At 34.2% G+C, this 21,849-nt stretch overlaps 1 protein-coding gene across 3 annotated transcripts in view; it reads right to left on the minus strand.

Moving 5' to 3' along the window:
* The window catches only part of LRRC7 (leucine rich repeat containing 7), a gene marked incomplete at both ends in the record, with an annotated part of 429,491 nt that overhangs the window by 25,959 nt on the left and 381,683 nt on the right, over window positions 1–21,849 (minus strand). For all 3 annotated transcript variants that reach the window (XM_081308133.1, XM_081308135.1, XM_081308134.1), the window contains 2 exons: window positions 9,881–9,973; window positions 17,839–18,060. In XM_081308133.1, coding sequence (XP_081164259.1) covers window positions 9,881–9,973; window positions 17,839–18,060 — 315 coding nt within the window. The remainder of the gene's footprint in view (window positions 1–9,880; window positions 9,974–17,838; window positions 18,061–21,849) is intronic.

Raw genomic sequence — 21,849 nt, forward strand, 5'->3', positions numbered from 1 at the left:
AGCAAATGACCAGAAGACAGTAGAGCCATGAATTCCTGACATGTTGATTGAAAGTGGCTATACATTGGCAGTGTGGAGTAGAGTGAAAAAGTAAGTTCATTTTCCACTTTTAGTCTTTATATTTCTATATTATTTGAAATGTTATAGTACAATATTTTCAATTGTTACTTGTATAAATTTTTGAAATGTATAGGTTAAATAAAAAAGGTTATTGTAGTTTATGCATCTGGGACTGAGAATATATTTATGGAGGATAGTTGTGTTGTGCAGGGTAAAAGATCTGAGGCTGCCTAGGATGATGAATGAAAGGGAAGCAGCTCACACCAGAAGGAAGGACCAGCAGAAGGATCTTAAGTACAATTAGTTCTTGATTCACTCTTTGTTCTTTGACTACTTTTTATGGTTCAGAGGTGGACACCTTCAGGGAACTGAATCTACCCCAGCTGGTGTGTGCAATTCATACAAAACCAAACATATCAGTCTTTCTTACAGTAAAGGAACAAGTAAAATTTCCCAAGTCTAGGTATTCCTCTAAATTAGTCATTCTAAGTCAAGGTGGAAACATTCTTGAAGTAGGGAACAGAGGGAACATATGATTTCCCTCTATACATAAACAGACACTTCAGTAAACAAAGAGGCAAATAAACAAAAAGTAGGATGTGAATTTTCTTTAATCACTTTGATGTTTAAGTTCAATACTAAAAAAGGTTGCTTACTTCCTACTAATGAATGTCCCTGGGTGTTAAAATATAATCCCTTATTATGGGAATATGGTTTGTGCAGGATAATGAGGTTTAATCAACAAGGTTTCAAATATAGGAAACAGTTTGTTGTCTATTATGCTTAAGAAAATAGAACTAGTTCACAAATGGTGTGACTCTACTTTGTGCACAACCAGAGACGTGAAAAATGGTGCTCTGTATGTGCACTATAAATTGAAATGCATTCTGCTGTAATGTATAACATATTAGAATAAATAGATAAATTTTAAAAAAGACTATGTATAACTATATTAATTACATTGTAAATATAATAGGCAACTAAATATATGCACATATATAATCTGATACCTTATATAGTAATCCTAAACCATTATAACTGCTTAATTTAATTTTGAATTTATCTTATTATATACATAAATATAAAATTTATATATGTATATGAAATTTAAAAATAACTCACTCTAAATTGTGACCTATTAATCTAACTTTCTAGCTTAGTTCTGGGACTTTAGGCTAACTCATTGTCAGCCTTTCCTGGATATCTATTCTCATCTGTTTGTGGCTTTCCCCGACTCATCCAAAGAATCTTTAGGGACAGTGTAATTTTGAATTTATAGGATATAAGAATAAATTCATTGAGTTCTCACAATTTCTTCACATACCCAAAGAGGAAAAATGGCACAATAAAAGTGATGCGTAGTTACCTGGGTTTCTTTTTTTATTTGTCATAGATTCCCTTTCCTTAATATCTGTCTCTTATTGTCTGACTCTATTTTTACCTCTTAAGACATTCACTCCAAATTTCCTTGATCCTTCTGATCAATACCTAGTTTTACAAATCACTTTCTTTAGCTACAAAGAAATACAGATTTGACTCAATTATAATTACTTACTCTTAAATGAACTAGTGCTTTATTTGTAGAATGCAGTTTTTTCCTAAGAAAAACATTGAATTAGAATAATCATAGGGTTTTAAAGCATATTTAAATCAGTCTCACTGCAAAAAATCTGACATAGCCAATTTCAGAATCTGTACTCAAGTTTCAGCTGCTGGAAATTCTTCTGATGCCATGGTTGAAAGCACTGCACTTTGGAACAGTAATTCGTATGGATGGGAGTACATCAGAATCTCTGGTACTAAAGCACTTTTAGTTTGAAACATGAAAGAAACCCATTTTCACAATGCAGTAATGGACACTCTTGGTGATCTGCCAGATTTCCTGTATCAGACTTGTGTCCACAAGCTGCAGGTGCTGCTCAGGATTGGACATTTTCCTTGAAATCCTCTCAGCCTGCAGCCTCCTTTCCTGGGAAATGCTTGGCAAGTTACCGCCTCCTCTTTGGGGAGGCCTACAGCCAAGGACTGGCTGATACTAGAGTATTAAAGACGATTTCTCCTCTTAGGGTGAGACAACCCTGTGGGTGCCATTGATGTGGAATCAGGCTTCTGTTAATATATGTATTTGCTTAGTCTCTAACCCTGCTCTTATAGCTTTCATCTGAAAATAAATCTTCAATTAAAAAAAAAGAACTTGCACAAAATCCCCATCTCAGGCTCATCATCTAGGAAAAGTGACTTAAGATAAATACAAACTATCACGATTACAGTTCCATAATATCTTCTTGTTTATTTATTTTGCTTGTTAGTGATTTATTTGGAAGCTGGGATCAGGAGATGAAATGCCCTCCACTTCCAGCCTAGAACAATTATGGGGGTAGATTTTCAGAAAATTTTATGATATTATATATATAATTTGCTTTGCTTATATATATATATATACATATATATGTGTCTAAATGTTTTTTGAAAAAAACATTGTTAAATGATGATGCTATAGACAAGAGACCTGACATATACTGCTTTTTATTTATTTATTTCTAGCAATTTTGGCTTTATAATATTTCCAGGAATTCTAGTTGGTTATAACCTATTCAAACAAGAAAGTAGACAAAAGTCCTTGGAATACCACTTTTAAACGTGCAGTAACTTTGTAAAAGGAATGTGAAAGATTTGACACACCCTTCTCAATAACCTAATTGACTCTCAGTAATTAATTTCCATTGGTGGACCTGTCAATTGTTTTTAGTAATTACATATTATTTTTGCACTAATGTTAAGAGCTTTCATATTTTGATTGGAAATGCTTGACATTTTCCAAAGAATAGAAACAAATTTAAAAATAAAGTCTCTAAATCCTTTCCTATTCCATTTTTCCCTTTGCTTATCAGGTTCCAGGCTAAATAGCTAATGTGAAACAGCAGACAGAATATAAATAATACATAACTCTAGCAACTACTATAGCTAGCTGTGTGATTTGGGCTTTAATTTTATTGAAAAAAAAGGAGAGATTTTACTCGTTGTTAGGCTATATCACACAGTGATGAAATTCTCAATTTTTATGATTTTCTAAGTGTATTGTTGAATTTAAAAGTCACAATTAAAGTTCTTATTTAAACGGGTACTTTTTAATTACCTTATTTTTTCACATGTATGCTTTGGTGATATTTTCCTAAAGAACTATGTCTATGTAGAAAGATATTTGATTATTAGTTTTTTAAAGCTGAAATCCATGTCTTCTTTATAATATCTAGTCACTGACATTTTCCAATTGGCTAAAGCATTTTACTATGCCTTTATTTAAAAAAAAAATTTTGGTACCTGGGATTGAACCCAGGGGAGATTAACCACTGAGCCACATCCAAAGACATTTTTATTTTGATTATGAGATAGGGTTTGGCTAAGTTGCTTAGGACCTTGCTAAGTTGCTGAGGCTGGCTTTGAGCTTGTGATCTTCCTGCCTCAGCCTCCTGAGCTTCTGGGATTATAGGTGTGTACCATTGCAGCTGGTCTACCGTGCTTTTCAAAAATTCTATAATTGTTATGGCTGAGGGAATTCTATTAATAGAAGATTATAGACTACATTTATACTAGTAGAAAATCATAAAGACTACATTTATAAATAGATTTAGGATCTTTCTTCCAATATTTTTATTTAAAAAGCCTTGCTATCTCACTTATAATGTCCTTAAATAACCAAGTGGCTCTCTAAACCTCAAACTGCAGTATGACTAAGAGGCAGCTGAAGTAATCTGTTGTACCAGAACATAATTTATACTTAAAATTGACTCTTAATAAGTCCAGGTTTATTTAAATCATCAGATCTATATTTCAACTGCTTCTCAAACTTAGTCCAAAATATAGTCTATCGACAATATGCTCTTATTCTTGAATGTTATTTTCACATAATTCATAGGTTCTACAAATTACATTACATTGCATAATCACTCAAAGCAGAAATAAGGATGGAAAATTTATAAATTATATTACTTATAATACAAATTTAGAAATATAGAAAACAAATCATATTTGCCTACCAGTTGTATAAAATGAAGGAAATGTGCTTTTTATAGTTTAATATCTATTTGGTAAATAAAATCACAGGCAATGAAGAGTTCTAGACAAATGTGTTTGCTATCCTTGTTTTTTTAATATCTGTGAAGAAAACCTGACAGATAGACATATAGCATGTACCTTTTTCCTAAGTCAAGGGCTTTTGTAGCCCTTTGTTTATGAATCACTCAATGCCATGAGGCAGAGCAAAACTGGAAAGCTATTCTTGTACATTTCCGAACTTGCCAATGCCATATATATCTCTGAGTATTGAGATCTCTGAGTAAAGGTTTCAAATAAATGCTTTTATTCTGCATGTCAGATTATCCTTCTCTTCTTAATATTAATCATATAAAAAATTCTATTTGATGCAATACTCATATCCACACCAGAGGAAAGTTCATTTTTTTCCCCAAGGGTGGAGTTAAAGAAGTTAAAATCTTGATGCAGATGCTTGGAGATCTGGAGGTGATAATTTAAAATTGATGTAATTAAGTTATAAGAATTATAAAATTCTAGACCATTTATTTGGAATCTATTGGTCATTACATTTTATATTTTCATGCTTCCAGTATTCTTCCTATGGATTAAAATTTTGCCTGTACCAAATTAAAGCATTTTAAGAACATGAATTTTTTCTCCTATCACTTCTATGACTACATTCAGATTGCCCAAGCTGGTAGAAACATGGGTGAGTTCTCTGGCACCTCCTGAGCTTAGGTGTTTATGATAGGCTGAGGAGAAGAAGTAAGTCTTTTGCTCCAAAGCTCTGGCATGTTTATGTCCTGTTTTCCAGTCCTTTGAGGGCAGGCCAGACCCATAATACAATGTTCACTGTGATCCTATGTCTAGATAATTATTTATGGGGCTATTTAGTGAAATACTGTTATAGTACATAAGGAAAAGGGGCTGTGAATCTTCTTTAATGACTTTAAAATTCAGGTACTTACTCCTTCTTTGCTCAAATGGAGCAAGGAAGGATATTAGTCCCTGAACAATGAGTCTTGATACATCATTACAAGTCCTTCCATTCATAGAAGCCTGGGTTACTTTATGAAATACTACCAAAAGCATGGTACCAGTCAACTATTAATCTAGTTTCTTCTTTCTAATAACATCCTGTGGAAATTATACTGGTAAATCCCTTGAATTTTATAGCCATGAATTATTATGTTATGAATGTCTAAATATAAAGAATATTGCAGCTTTCTCTACTGGCAGAATCACCACTGCAAGGATACCTTAGTCTACAAGTTATATAATTGCTTAGCAATCCACCCTGTACAGTATGCTCCTAATTATCTAGGTTCAATAGAGAATACATGCTGACTTCCAAGGACTTGTTGAAGCAAATATGTAGACTATGACTAATTAGAGGGCTCTGTAATACTTTCAGTATTAGAATATCATATTAGTTTCAACTCTACAGGGTATAAATTTGTCATGTGGCTCCTCTGCTAAGTGGCATTTGCAGATAGAGGCATGTTTTATAGTGCTTATTAAGAGAAAAGGATTTGGAGTCAGATCAATTTGGTTTCAAATCTTGTCTGCCGCAGAGCAGCTAAATGACCTTGGACAAGTTAATTAACCCCTCTGGGAACTCAGTAAAATAGAGAATAATACTACTACTCAACTAACAGAAGTTGTTATGAAGATTACATAAGTTTATGCATATAAGGAGCCTAATACAGTGCCCAGCACATTATAGGTAATAAAAGGTTATTATTTTTATTGCTTTGTTATCAGATTTGTTGAATCAAACTCTTTCATCTCTCAGTCACATCTTGCCACCCTAATAGCAATGTTTCTGTACTGTAATAAACCAGACTTTGGCTTCCACCCATGACATGGAGAGAGGAAGGGATGCATCACCCATGGCCATTTCCATTGCTCTACTGCTTTCTCTTCCTTGTATGTGAAAGCAGTTTACAATGGTAGATGGACTCCAAAATAATGAACTCCATGATGAGTAAAGTGTTTTTTTTTTTCAACTACTAAATATTGTTCTGACTGTATCAATGGCAGGGCTAATTGTACTCTATTCTTTGAACCCAGCGAGACCATATTTGGTTAGGACTGCCTTTGGTCTTAGAAGGGAGTTAAGTTTGCTACCAGATGCTGTTCTCTATTCTTGAAGTCTGGTAAAAAATAGTGTGGCATATGTGGTTTAATCCTGAATCCTTCCTAAAGCCTCAGTTAATTTTTTGGCTATCTCAAGTGGATTTTTTGGTTCGTTCGGTTGTTTTTGTTTTGCATTAATCTTATAGTAACCCAGAATTTAGATCAGAACTTCTTCTAGAATGAACAAAAGAGCTCACTGTTTTTGTTTGTTTTTTTGGTACTAGGGATCGAACCTAGGGGTGCTTAACCGCATCCCCAGCCCTTTTTATGTTTTATTTGAGACAGGGTTTTGCTAAGTTGCTGGGGGTGGCTTTGAACTTGAAATCTGCCTCAGCCTCCTGAGCCACTTGCATTATAGGCATGCACCACTTAGCCCAGACAAAGCTCATTTTTGACCTAGTCTCCTTTCAGCCTCGTGGGATGACCATTCAAGTTTTCCCTGTGTGGATGTGATCAGTCTGGATGCTGTTTCACACTGATCCTTGGTATGTGGATGAAACAGTGGTTCCCATCAGCAATAATGAAGAGAACAAAATAAATTTTTTATTGATAACTTTATTATAGAAAGCCCTCAATGCCTCTAAGATATTCAGATGTTCTTCGATATTTAAAATTTTGAGAGGTAAAGCATTTAAACACTCATGAACAGTAAGTAAATAATACTTCTGAGCTTCTGAGAATTGCTAATCTACTATTTGTTTATTGGAAGAGTATGTACCATATTGCAGCTTAAACTTTTGTGTAACTACGCTCCTTATAGAGCTTCTACTCAGACTCAGGTAGTAGCTACTGAAGTTAGACATCTGTATAATTTGTTTCTTCTCACCTCGTGCTGTAAATTGGACAACTAATGAAAAAAAATCTGTTTTCAATATTGGAGAGAGGAATGTTTTAGCTCATTTATTTATTTTTTACTGGTTGTTATTTTGAGGGTAGATATAGGCTCTGGATTTAACTCTAAATTTTATGTAACCACAATAAGAATGGGGCACTGGAACTAAAGAAATGCAACTGGATTTTCCAAGAGATTAATCCATTTCCTTATGAATAAACTAAATTCTTGCATACATTTTCAGAGCCAATGTCTTTAGAGCCTCTGGACTTTGTTAACCAGCTATCTACCATATGTTTGGCCAATGAATTGAGCAGTAATGAGATTTGTGTAGTTTTGGAAATTCTAGACTCTCAATTTTGCAACAATAGAGATTCACTTTTCAGATTGTAAAGTGTTTTAGAGTGTAATCAGCCAGCAAATAAAAGTGCTTTTGAGTGGAAATCTTTCAATGGAAACATTATACAATTCAAGCTCTCTGTTATATGTAAACAGAAGAGCAAATTATAAGATCACAGACAAAGTTCAGTCTCACTAGAATCATACAAGTTACCAATGACAGCTAGGCCCAGTGACAAGTGCCTGTAATCTCAGGGAATAGGGAGACTGAGGAAGAAGGACTACAAATTCCAGGCCAGCCTGAGAAACTTAGCAAAAAAAGGACTCAAAATAAAAAAGAAAATAAGACATAAAAAAGAAAAAGGACTGGCTATGCAGTTCAATGGTTGAGCACCCCTGTGTTCAATCTCCAGTACAAAAAAAAAGTTAGAAATGAGAAATCAAATGAATAGTTATAAAGTGTTTGTATTCTTCACAGTGGAAGAATTATAGGCAATGATTTGAACATCTCAGATCTAGTCCCCCTCTGTTGAAAACAGAAGAATTGCAACAGTATTCTGACATTTTATTATTAAGTAATATGTTCATTCTTAACTTTAAAATATTATTCTGTATTTCTAAACATACAGTGAAAAGAGTTATTGCTGGTGAGAAAAAAGAGGAAAGTATGTCCTTTAATTTTAACTATCTTAAGAATGATCAGTTTGTTAACTTTTCATTGAAAGAATTTATGGAAGGGATGTAAAACCAGAGACGAAAAGAAAAATTAAGATGAATAAGACATAATGATTTGGGGTTTTTAAGCATATCATCATATGTTTCTGACAATTTCAAACTTATGCTTTTTGTCTTAAGATTTACTAATAACTTACTACAATTAAATTATACAACTAAACCATTGAATATTTTAATTATACTAAACCAATGGTTATCCTCCACATAGTTCAAAGTGGACATAAATGTGTAGTAGATGCAGTTGATGTTCTCCTAATTACATAGGGCTGCCTCATACACATCCTTAAATGTGAATTGTTGCCCCAGTTGGTGACCAAAGGCATGTCCATCTCCAAAGGTCACTGGAAATTTTTTTTCTAGTCCCTTCCTCCTAATACATATAATAGTGGAATCAAATCCTCCTTTTGGTCTAAGTTCTTCTGTCCTTCCTCTCCAGGCAGGGAAGGAAGAAAGGCAGGAAGAGTATAAGAAATAAGATGTCTGGGAAAATATGGATTAAAGGTCCTGTTTCAGGCTTCAGATATCTCTGGAATGGAGGCATCTAAGAGGTTTTCTTTGTTTTTGTTTCTTTTTTAGAATCAGGTTTCATGATCAGAAATTGATCTGTGAATTGCTTTTATAGTAATGGTGAGTTGAAAGAGGCTGGACCAGGTAACTCACAGGTAAGTTAAGAGCCTGTAGAAATATGTTCAAATGTAATTTCTAGCTTTTTTTTTATCATCTTAAAGTTTTATGATGTCACTTAATGTGGTTAAATTTGATGGGGTCAAAAGTCACATCATCTTAATTATCATCAAATTATAATCACTAATCGATTCAGAGCCAAGAGTACTAAACATGGATGGCAGGTTATATAGCTCAGGGTAAACACTTTTAATTTAGGAGTCAGAAAGTCTACACTGGGATTACACAGGCCACAGTGGGTGTGGGGAGCATGTTGGATGCCTAGGCAATGGTTGAGGTTAGAGCTGGGTGGGAGTGTGCCTTTCTCCCATGGGTGACAAGCAGGGTTAAGCGTGAGTGGAGTATCCGGCGCTTCTGTGAATGCTAATTCTAGTTTTCTCATTTAAAATGTTATTTTCTGTGTTTTTCAGTTCTACAATTTTACTAATGAAATTCTTTACAAGCCTGAAGAGCTGAAGAGATGTCAGTCAGCTTGGCCTGGCACTGAATCATTATGTAATCATCCTGTTACTGTGAGAAATCATTTTCCTAAATAATAAAGTGATTTACAAGCAAACATTTGGAAACAAATTTTTAGGAATTACCTACATATCTTTTATTTCCATAAATAATACAATTTGAAGGAAAAGCCAGCAAACACCAAAATCCTTTTCCTTTCAAATAGAAAGCTTAAATATGTATTTTTTCTTATCCTTTTTATTTGTCAAGTATTAGAATGGATTCTTTTTTTTCCATGTACTGAAAAACTTTCTGACTTAGCAGCTAGCTTATTAAAGCACAGTAAAAACACTTAAAATCTTTTTCTAACCTTCATTATCACAGTAGAGGACAGTATTCTTAAATTAAAATTGTCAATAAGAAATTTAATCTTCTTAATATGAACTTCTTTCCTTTATACATGGAAAGCAATTTTCCTTCCCATCTATATAGCAGTTTCATTTATCATAGAATCAGAAGAACATATTTTGTACAATAATCTTATAAACTTATAATTATGTAATTTTTCTAAACTTAATAAGTATATACTTGTATTTTTTTAGAAAAATTCATTCTTACCTTGTCAGAAGGTTTGAATGGATTTCCTTGTCCACTAATTCCACCACTGATACTAAATCCAAGGCCAGGATTCTTTTCTATTCTCACACAAAACTATGTAAAAAAAGGTTAAAAAAGAGTAATCAAATAGTTATCAAAGCTAAATGTTTTCAAATAACTTCATCCAAGTAGAAAAGATTCATATTGCACTAAGTTCTTAGGATCATCTATATTGACCTGTGTAAACTGACAAAATTTGTTGGGTGTTTATATAACAGTTATGATGAAAATAACTTAAAATTACCTAGGTAAGTAGACATCTTTATGCACTTATTTATTACCATCTGTATAAATGAATTTTGATTAGTAGGTTTTAAAAATCAAAAGTCTTATAAACATTTAAGAGATCATGCATTATTTTACCAACCTATCATAAATGCACATGTATTTAGTTAATTAGAATGAATAGCAGGGATAATTGGAAGAAAGCTCTCAAATGCAGAGTGAGGATAAGGTACTCCTGCTTTCTAGTAAGGTAGTATAGTTCTTCTCCTTAATAGATTATTATATTATTCAGGAATATTAGGGTTTTAGAGAAACAGGCTATAGCTGGAGTGAAGGTGAAATGGGAGGAATGAGGTGCTCAGTAAATAGTTTCAGACTCGGCAGCAGCTTCTGGAGTAGGAGTTAAGTACCTTGGAAGAAAGTAGACATTGTGAAGAAGTCAAAGAAAGAGTTCAGGAATATGGAGATATTGGGCTGGGTTGTGGCTGAAGTGGTACAGTGCTTGCCTAGCATGCGTGGGGCACTGGGTTCGATCCTTAGCACCACATCAAAAATAAAATAAAGATGTTGTGTCCACCTAAAACTAAAAAATAAATATCTTTTTGAGAAAGAATATGGAGATATTGATTATGACAGGGAATGTTAAAATAGGTGTTCAGGACTCTGAGGGCAAGTATTCTAACATTCTGTGTTGTGTTATTCACCTGCCCCCACACCCCAAATCATCTGTACAAGCCTGTTAAACACTGGAGCCTTGCGTTTTATAGTACCAAGGGGAATAACGGCATTAGGAGTAGAATTGCCTTGGAGTAAGGCTACAGTAAAAATGTTATCAATCATTAAAGTCAATACAGACCAGATCAAGAATTCAGTAGAAAGGCAATCAGTGCCAGGGATAACCTAGAGAATTCCTGGTGATCCTGAACTGGGAACATATGTGAGCTGTGGTAAAAATGCTAGCTCTGCATATAAAGTGGGACAGAATGAGCCCAGATGATTGAAAGCCTTGGGACCAAGAGGCTTGGTTACATAAAGAAAAAAAAAAAACTCTGATACATTTTAAGTACAGAATAAGTACTGGAATAAGGTGAATCAAGTGTTACAGAGGTTTGCAGGCAAAAGATTAATAATTAAGAAAAAATAAAAAGAAACACATTAGCATATATTTTGTATTTATATAAACATATACTGGAAACATTCTTTTTTTTTTTTAAGAGAGAGAGAGAGAGAGAGAGAGAGAGAATTTTATTTATTTTTTAGTTTTTTCGGCGGACACAACATCTTTGCTTGTATGTGGTGCTGAGGATCGAACCCGGGCCACACGCATGCCAGGCGAGCGCGCTACCGCTTGAGCCACATCTCCAGCCCCTGGAAACATTCTTAAAGATGATTGGAAATATTTGCTTTCTTAAGAAGCTTAAAGTTTTCTCCTGACATTCTTGCTTAGCCTAGTAATTAGTTTAATGCAAATGCCCAAAACATTCTGTGTTTTTATTTTCAAGGTATCTTTTAATCCCTACCTCTTAGGCAGTTCAAGGTAAACATAAATCCTGTTCCTGACTTAATTAGCACATATCGTGAGTCACTGGAAACTAGATTCATTTGGCTTGTCTCCTTAATGTGACTATCTGTAATTCATTGTCATAGTTCATAATAGTAAATATAATGTTTATTACATAGTTCACTTGCAACGCAAAAGCAAAAAGTCATTTATAATAATGTGATTTTTTATGGTAGAGTCATAGTCATTAGTAAAATTTCTAAAGTATGGGTAAAAGCGATTACTAAAAGTAATCTTTCATATCTTTTTTTTTTTTTTACAGCACTGAGGATTGAATCTAGAAGTGCTGTACTACTGAGCTACATCCTGAGTAGATTTTTTTTTTTAAATTTTGAAACATTGTCTCCTTAAGTTGCCCAGGCTGTCCTTGAACTTGCAATGATGCTGCCTCAGCCTCTCAATGGCTCATCTTTTCTGTGTAAAGATACAGTTAATTACAACTTTTCTTTCAATTGCACTAGATTTGTTAAAACTAGTAATAATAGAATAGTAGCAACTACAATTTATAATAGGTTATGTTTATATGGCTCACAGTCTATGCTTATAAACATATAATAGCTTGATTTAGCTGACATATTTTAGCTTCATTCAATATATTAGTTTACCTTTCTTTTTATTGTTTGTTAATTGGAAAATGAGAAGAAAGCAACCAATATGCTTAAAACATTTTTCTTTTGTGTCTGCCCATCTATGTATTTCTAATTAAATTATTTAAAATTGGGGTTATATCTTTCTCATGTGAAAAATCTCATGTTGCACAACACGGGAAGGTATACGTACTCCTTGCTTTCCCCAGGCCACTCTAAAACCCGAAAAGAAACAAATGCAACAGATTTCATTTACACAGAAATTGCTGAGAGTTTTTTCCAGTCATTTTTTTTCAAGGTAGTGACTATATCTATTTTATATTACTGTAAATCTTGAAGGCACTAAAAATCTAAGGAAAACAAATTTCATATGTGCCAAGTATTTGAAGAACTGTCTCAATATATTTTTTAATAATAGAAATAATAAAGATGACACTGTGGTTTTATAAATATGACAAACATAAATTCTTATCTGAAGCTAGACTACTCTTGGGCATGCTAAGGTATGGCTAATAGGTTGTGCTGTGACTACTGGGTCTCATAAAGCATGTCAGGAAGAGTATTCATCTCACATATAAGGAGTTCCACCTGTCTGCCAAGGCCCAGAGAGGCCATAAAATGTTAAGAGAGAGAATACCTCCCAGCCAAGAAGCAGTCTGAAATCAAAGAGGATTTGCAAAGAGGACAGGAGCATTCTAGCAAAAGGTCAAGTCTAGGAGTCTAATAAATAGCTTATTAGGGACAATCAATATTTCAATTTTCTTCTGACAACAGAGAATGAAATTTTTGGTTAAGCAATCAAGGGTGCATTTTCTTCCTTTAGCATCTCTTTCTATTACTTCCTTTCACTTGAAATTTCTGGTCTGTGTTAATCTTACTTTAATTAAAATACTGGGTCTTATTTTATGGAGACCTTCATGATAAAATGGATTACTGTGTCACAGTAAGGCCTGGTGAGGTCATAATCTATGTAGAAGCCAGTGCTCTGACTTGGTCCCATGATGATCTAAAACCTCACAGCAAGAATAAAGGAAATGTGTGTGTGTGTGTGTGTGTGTGTGTGTGTGTTTTGGGAGGTATAATTCAGGATTAGGGAAATATTACAGAAAATTATCTGGTGATACTATGATAAATTGATTTCCTAGTGGCCATTCTCTTTCTCAGCTGTATGTATTATAAACTTTTACTGTGTACTTGTTTTTGCTAACTAAGATCCATTCATTGGTCTACCTTAATCTGTTTGAAGAACCATTCACTCCCATATTCTCAGCCTGTATGCTTTGGATGAGTCACGTTATCTAGACCTAAAACAAAGTAAAAAATGTGATTGTTTACAGGATGGGCAAGTAACCCAATCACAAAGGAGGAATGAGAAGCCTATTAAGATTTCCAGGAAAGAAATCTTGCTACTTCTTGCTAGTTTTGAAACTTGCTAGTTTTTGTAAGAGATTTGAAACTCTTACAGCTATCTTTCAAGCATGAGGAGAGTCTTTTTGACACAGGAACCAACCCATGGAAACAGAAGTCCAGACTTCCAGTGAGCCTGTATTATCTTCTCTGAGACCTGCCTATCCTTGCAGTTTCAGTTTACATGAGTCAAAACATTCTCTTTTGGCATAAGTCTTATTGAGTTGAGTCCTTGCAATCAAATGTCTCAGGTGGTTAAAAAAATATATAGGAGAGCCTTGCTTAGTTGCAAATATCAAAGAAGACTTTCTTTCCTATTACTTTTTTTTTTAAAGAAACAATACACTTGTTTTAAAATCCTCTTGGGAAGTAAAACAACTCGAACCTAAATATTTTACACTGTGTGAAATTCTAGTCATCATGGAAATGTAAATCAAAATCACAATGACATACTATTTCATAGGATGCCTATAATAAAAGTCGCTAGTATTGGTAGGCATGTAGAGAAACTGGAACAGTCATTTATTGCTACTGGCAATGTATGTTGTAGCTACTTTAGAAATTTAGCTGTTCCTCAGAATGATAAATATAATTTCCATATGACCTGGAAATTTCACTCATATTTATCTATCCAAGAAACATGAGAACATACAAATCTGTACATGAATGATCATAGCAGCATTATTCCTAAAAAGTGAAAAATAGAAACAACCCAAATGTCCATCAACTGATAAATATATAAGCAAAATATGGTATATCTATACAATGGAATATTATTTGGCCATGGTAAGCAATGAAGGATTGATACAAGCTACAATGAGTACATCATGTGCAGTGAGAGAAACAAGTCACACACACACACACACACACACAAACACATATTGCATGATCTCATTTATATTAATTGTCCAGAATAGGACAATTCTATTCAGAGACAAAGTAGATGAGTGGATGGCTAGGCTAGAGGGAAGGAATATTGAAAGTGCTAGTGAGTGCAAGGATCCTTTTTAGAACGCTGATAACATTATAAAATTAGTTTGCAATGATGGTTGCCCAACTGCATAAATAAGACAAAAATTAAATTACTGGTATATATTGAACAGGTGAACTTTAGGGTATGTAAATTCTATCAATAAAGCTGTTAAAAAATAAGATCGGTAGGACAGAGAACAGCTAAGGAAAGACCCAAGGAAGGGGTAGGCAGAGGTCAGATCTGTAGGGACACTGTAATATAGGATTTGGAATTTATTCAGAAATTTGGGAATCCAATGGAGGGTTTTAAGCAGAAGAGTGATATGATATGGTTCATATTTTGAAAAAAATAACTGACAGTGGAGAATAAATAAAAGAGTAGTAAACTGGAAGAAAAGAAAGCAATTAGGAGGTTTTGGCAGTAGTTAGAGGTTAGGTTATGGCCAACTAAGGTGGTGGTACAGGTGATGAGAAGGGTGGATTCAGGATATATTTGGATGGAATTGCTTTGAAATGGACGTGGGCCATAAGAAAGGGGAATCAAGGATTTTTGGTCATAGCAAAATGGTCAGTAGAAGAATCATTAATGGTATGGATAACTCTGGAAAGAAGTGGGTCTGGTAGGAACAAGGGCAGGGACAGGTATTTGATAGTTCACATCATGTTAAGTGATATAAAAATAAAAACTTGGAAAGATTTCTTTTATTAAATTACAGTTTTTTTTTTCAAAACTTCAGTGAGTTGTCATCTCATCCTGGTTAGAATGACTGTTATTAAAAAATAATAACAAATGTTAGGATGTGGAGGGAAAAGAACTGTCCTATAATGTAGGGTGGGTATGTCTTTTAGTGTAATATATGGAGAACAGTATGGAGGTTCCTTAAAAAACTAAAATACATCTACCACGTAATACAGCTGTCCCACTTTGGGGTATGAATTCAAAGGAAATGAAATGAGCATATCGAAGAGAAACCTGCACTCCCATGTTTATTGCAGAACTACTCACAATAGTTAAGGAATCAACCTAGGTGCCCATCAGCAGATAAATGGGTAAAGAGAAGTGGTTTGTATACACATGGAATATTATTCAGTCCTAAAGAAAAATGAAACCCTGTGATTTGCAGCAAAATGGATGGAAATGGAGGACACTGTGTTAAGTAAAATAAGCCAGCCACAGAAAAACAAGTACTGCATGCACTAATATGTGGAAGTAAAAAAAAAAAGCTGATTTGAATGTAGAAATTGATTACTAGGAGTTGAGAAGCTGGAGTGGGGTGAGGAAACAAAGAGAGGCTCTGCTTGATCAGCACTCTATGCGTGCCTTGAAACATTACATGGAACTCCATTAATATTCACAATTAATACACACTAATAAAATACAGATTTTAAATGAAATATATTAACTTAATTAAGATAGTTAGAAAATATGTATTAAATGATTTTAATATATGTTATTTCCTCAAATGACTTCAAATGAATCTCCATATCTCATATTGCCCATTGTAAAGTATTGCTATTTGTTAAGATTTCCCATAGATTTTTATTCTCCAGTTATCACAGTAATACCACACACACACACAAGAAAACAAAAAACATTGCAGCTCTGGATTCATAATTCAGTTTGACACAAATAATTTGCACCTCAATACCATAAATTCTATAAATGGATTTTCTAAGTTGTACACAGTTGCATGTACACAATTACAGGTCACACAGAGCAGGAGGCAATGTGTGAGGCAATGCACCTTATAAAAATAAACAAAATAGGGGCTGGGGCTGGGGCTCAGCGGTAGAGTGCTTGCCTAGCACGTGCAGGGCACTGGGTTCAATCCTCAGCACCACATATCAATAAAACAAAGGTATAAAAAATAAAAATAAACAAAATTAAGGCATTCTGTCCATATACAACTACCAAAAATAAAAAAAATAACTAAATCAGAGAACTGGGTTGAGGTTATAATATTTATGGGATAATAGATATGAATTTTTTTAACTTTCTAGGATGCCTTTGGTAAAGCATGGTTCCAAAGGATGCCTTTGGTAAAGCATAGATTCTAAAAATTAAATTTTTAGAATCTCTGGAGAATTAAAAACCTCACATCATTAGCTGATGATAAACATCTATCTGGTTATTATATGTGAAATCCAGCTTGACTTAGCTCAAGGAAGGAGAGGAAGAGAATTATCTTGGAAAAAAAAGTCTGTGATTCTTAATACATGTTTCAGTATTAAGAAATAGAGGCAATGTTTAAAGAAAGTGGGATCCAAATGATTAGCCCTTAATATAAAGAAAAAACTGGAAATGAAGGTAATCTTGACTGATAGGTTTAGAAAAGATGGTGGGGTGAAATGTAAAGTTTGAGTGAGGAATAAACCTTTTAAAACCATATTAAGGGGTTAGTACAGTCAATGGGAGCTTTGCCTAATTATGTGAAAAATGAAATAAGAGAAATTAATTTTATGAGAGTCTTAAGGTCTTATTGTCTTTCTTTCTAAGCTTAATATAATTCAATAGATAAGATTATGTTTTCTGGTGCTAAGGAAGAAAAGCAGATTCTACTATGGAAAAGCATATCCCAATTTTAGATAGGTCAGAAGAGCCGCAAAGTTTTTGCTCCATGGCATTGATCAGTAGTTTTTGGAGCATTTCAGCAGTATTTCTCTTCTAGATATTCTTTATAATGTTCTTATAGCAAAGCTTTATCTCTATGCTGTTCAACAACCTGAACTTCTAGAAAGTGTTTACCTACAAACAAGGAGGATTAATAACTAATAATTAATAACTAATAATAGCTAACATTTTACACTATTACCCCAGAGGCCTTGGTCTACACACCTCACCCACTAAGGTTCTCTATAATATTCCAAAGCTGTAGAGCTAAACTGGAGTTGGGTGTGAGACAAGATAAAACAATTTTGACCCATCCTTTTTCCTATGTGATGTTGAAAGGGCATTTTACTAACCATAAATTCCTAGGTGTTACAGTCCTTAACCACTGAAAATCAATAAAATGCCTACAAAGAGTATTCCATCCCATTCAAGATGATGACGTTATGTGTCCTGAACCACATTAATAAGGGCAAGCAAACCATGGACTTTTCATATTTCCCTGAAAATCCAACAATAATTTAAAAAGAAAAGGAAAAAAAAAACCAATTCTTCTCACCTGCTCTGGATAGCCATCCATACTCCTTTGCCCTTTAGTTTGAATTAAGCACCGTCCAGGCTGAGGTCCCCGAGTGGCCTGTGAAGAGGGGATCTGAATAGGCAATGGTGACTGAAATTGCTGGATGGTCACTTTGTTTATATTTCCTTCATATGGCTGCTGCTCCCGGCTGCGATGCTGCAGGCTTTGGGACCCCATCAAAGTCTGGATGTGGCTGCCTGCCTGTGGAGAAGATAATCTGTCAGGCAAAGCCTCCTGGTGCTGAAAGGATGTGATTAAAGTAGGAAACACGTTCAGAATACCTCTCGGGTAAAGTGGAATCATTTGGGCTTTCAGCCACAGCTGGAAAGGATAATGAAGAAACAGCAAGGGTCTGTCTACTGTGGTTTGTGAAAATGTTAATATTGGAGCAAGGTCGAGTTAAATGTATTTGTAGTCATCTGGTGGTTTGCCAAAGATCATTTTAACCCCTTTTGTAAGGGAACAAAATTCAGTCTGAGAAATCTCAAGTAGTAAAAGAAGTCACTAAACATAAATCAGAGCTCTAAGTTGGCTATTTGACTTAAAAAATAACAGAAATGTCTAATACATGACATCAGGAGGAAAATGATACAAATTCCATTTGTATCAAATGATTGATCATACAAACGATTCCATTTGTATCATTATGTTTACAAATTTCATCCTTTTCCTGTTTCCTGATTCTGATGCAAAAGAATTGAATTGTTAAGTTTTATGACACAGGTGTATAATGAGCTTGTTTAGGTAAGTATAACCAATGGCATTAATTTTTTACATTGTTAAATAAAGAGTTTAGTTTTTGGAATCTCTATGCTACATTAAAATTAATCATGTGCTAAATTCCTGTGTTTGTAGACTGTGGAGGCACAAGATCTGGAACAGTCTTCAAAATGAACTCTATACATTTCTTTTACTATTTTTAAGTTCTTAACGATTAACATAAAAAAGTGAAGACATTACAGTGAGAATGGAAAATTGTTTAAAGAAGGAAGTTCAAGAAGTCATTTCAAAAGAATATTCAAAATCATTATTTGGCAGTACATAGGGCAAAATAGACACATAGTTGGTTATATTTTAGATGTACAACAGCTGTCTTGGTATTATGATTTCTACATGCAGAGACATTAAGATATTTCAGTCATGAGAAACTGGAGGAAAAGTTGCAAAAAAGAATTTTAGTCTATTCGAGAACAATGTGAAAACAATTTTCAGTCCAATGTGGTCTGACACACTTATGCAGTGATTAAAGCACAATAACCACATAAATACAATTCAGATAACCTCATAAAAGACAAATGTCTATTTCTCAATTCTCAGAAACTTTCATGAAAGGACATGTTGCAGACTTTTCAGGGCAAACAATTTTCTGGTCAAGTTTTTCCTTATTACAATGTTCTCTTGTTCGGTAGGACAGGTACCCATGTCAAACCCAGTATCAGATTTTGATCTGCTTTGTTCTGAATGAACTCACAGTTATATAGTTAAAAAAATAATCTGCAGTTAGAGGAGTTGGGAGTGGAGGCTGTTCAGTGAGGCTGACTGGGTACTGAGCAGTCTGTGATTGACACCTACTTCTCACCCCCACTGGTATAATTCATGGGTCTCAGTCAGTACTTGAATCACTGGATGGAAGGAGGACTAGAAATGTGACTGAAAGTGATCACATTGATAAGCAAAGATTTTTGCACCATGACAAACTTAGAAGGAAACAAGAACATAGCTTTGGTTCCTTGACAAATAATCTAAACAAGAAAATCAATAATGACTACTTAACTACTACTTTCCTGATTAATCTGGTAATGGTCAATTCAAGGATGAAAATCTAATTTTTTATATTATAGAACTGCAATACACACTATTATTCTGTTTGTTTTTCTTCTGATGTGAACTCAGGACTATGCAAATTTTGAATGAAGGGAAAATATCATATCATATTTAGTGTTTTTAATGACTGGCACAGTAACTGCATTTAATAAATAATAGCTTCCATCCAAACACTTGGTACCAAACAGTGTGCTAAAATATCTTAATATATTACCTCTTGTAATATTCACAAAGCATTACAAAGGAATTATTATTATTCATTTATACTGAGAAGGAAACCAAGGTTAGGAGAGGTTAAAAAACTTATCCAAGTAATTGTACAACTAGTAAACTGGAAGGACCAGCATGTGAAGGCTGTATGACTATGAGGGTTATACTCTTAAACACTGTATCACACTGCAACCCTTTCCCTCCAAGTTGGCACCCTCACCTCATAGTTGAACTGTGAACTGAAAAGCAACCATGGAAAGAAACAAGTTCTAGTTGTGGAGGGAGAATACATACAACTTTTTCAGCAGCTCTTGAATTTGCCAAAGGAGGTGAATTAGGTCTATTAGCTCTTTTGGATGCTGTGCATGTGATTTCAAGCTGTACAGTTCAGCAGATAGGATTGTGCTTTTGTATTTAGTGATCTTTCTGGTCCTGTGAAGTAACAAAGCAAATGTTCTCAGATGGCTTGGCAAAACAAAAAGTATGGAAGGAACATACTGTTAAGTGATTTTTTTTTTTTTTTTTTGCAACAGAATTTCTTTCACTCTTCTGGGCTATAGGCTGTAAAAATGGGGATGAGGAATTATTGCTCTACCAAGCCAAGAATTAGTACTAAAATTTGTATAGTCGAACAAACATAAAGGACATAAATATCTAGGGGGATCAATTAGGGAACAGAGAGGTTGCAAAGAAGAGGATTTTTTTTTTTTTTGCACAAAGACTTAAGAAAGGTAAAAAGGACATTTACAATGAAGTACAAGGGACTAATGAAAACAGAAAATGTCAGAGGCTGGATTTGTTCAAGCAGAGGGTGAATACTGACTCACCCCAAAGAGGAATTGAAACACAAGGGTTTCTGTAAAGACTGTGCTATACATTTTGAATTATAACAGGGGAAAGAGAAGATTTGGCATTTGTTTGGGATTTTCCAGGGTAGGTTGGACAAGATAACATGTATTTGAGGAGAACAGTGATACTGTAAGGTATTTTCAAGTTGTCCTCAAAACAAACTATCAAAGTTTACAGGGAAAAACTCCAATATCCATTAGACCCAAGGAAGGATTTATTTCAAAACTGAAGAAATGTTGATTTGATACCAAGTGGTATCAAATTCAATCAACTTCATGTGAAATTCATCTGACATAAGTTAATAAGGCTTATTATGGAAAATAAGTGTTTGGGAGGTTTTTTATGATATGAAAGCATTGGCTCTGTCACCATAAAAATGCCTTGGTTCACACTGTTCTTTTGGAAGAGTGTTAAACTAAGAAGTGTAGCATATTACCCAATTTGGTCATTTGTTTTACTACCCATCTTGGCTCCTGAACCACGAGAGCTTGCTTCCGAAAATTAAACAGCCTCCAAGGGTGACAATATATGTCACTGAGAATGTTCAAAAGAACATGATTCAGTTTCCAAAATTAACTCCAAAAGAGTCCCAGGAATATTTCGAAGCAAGGTCAACAAACTAGAATCATCTCCAAAAGATAACTAAGTTACTATTTTCAAGGAATCAGACTCATTTAAACAAGTCAGTATAAGTCATTTTGTAAAGCAAAAACAAAAACCAACCAAACCAACCAACCAAACAAACAAACAAACAAAAACCCAGTCATCACTCTTTATTCATACCAAGTATTCTACAGTATACCTTCCCTTTTATTTTTAAAATGCAGGCTAAGTTTTAAAGCAAGTTAGTAGGACTTCTGCTTCCATGTGGATAGAATAGATGCATTTCCTCCCTGTTTGCTGTATTATATCTAACAAGATACTTAAACATTATATATAGACACACATAAAAAGACTGGAAAATGGAAGAAGGAAGCCAGCAAGGGACCTAGGGACCAAGTACAATATGATGGTGTCTCCTTGGGTTATATATACAGAAGAAGTGGGTAACCAATCAACCAACCAAACAAGCACAAACCTGCTCTCTCTAGCCAAAGGATCAGGAAA

This window comes from Spermophilus citellus (assembly GCF_964194105.1).
Source record: "Spermophilus citellus genome assembly, chromosome: 9".
Lineage (NCBI taxonomy): Eukaryota > Metazoa > Chordata > Mammalia > Rodentia > Sciuridae > Spermophilus > Spermophilus citellus.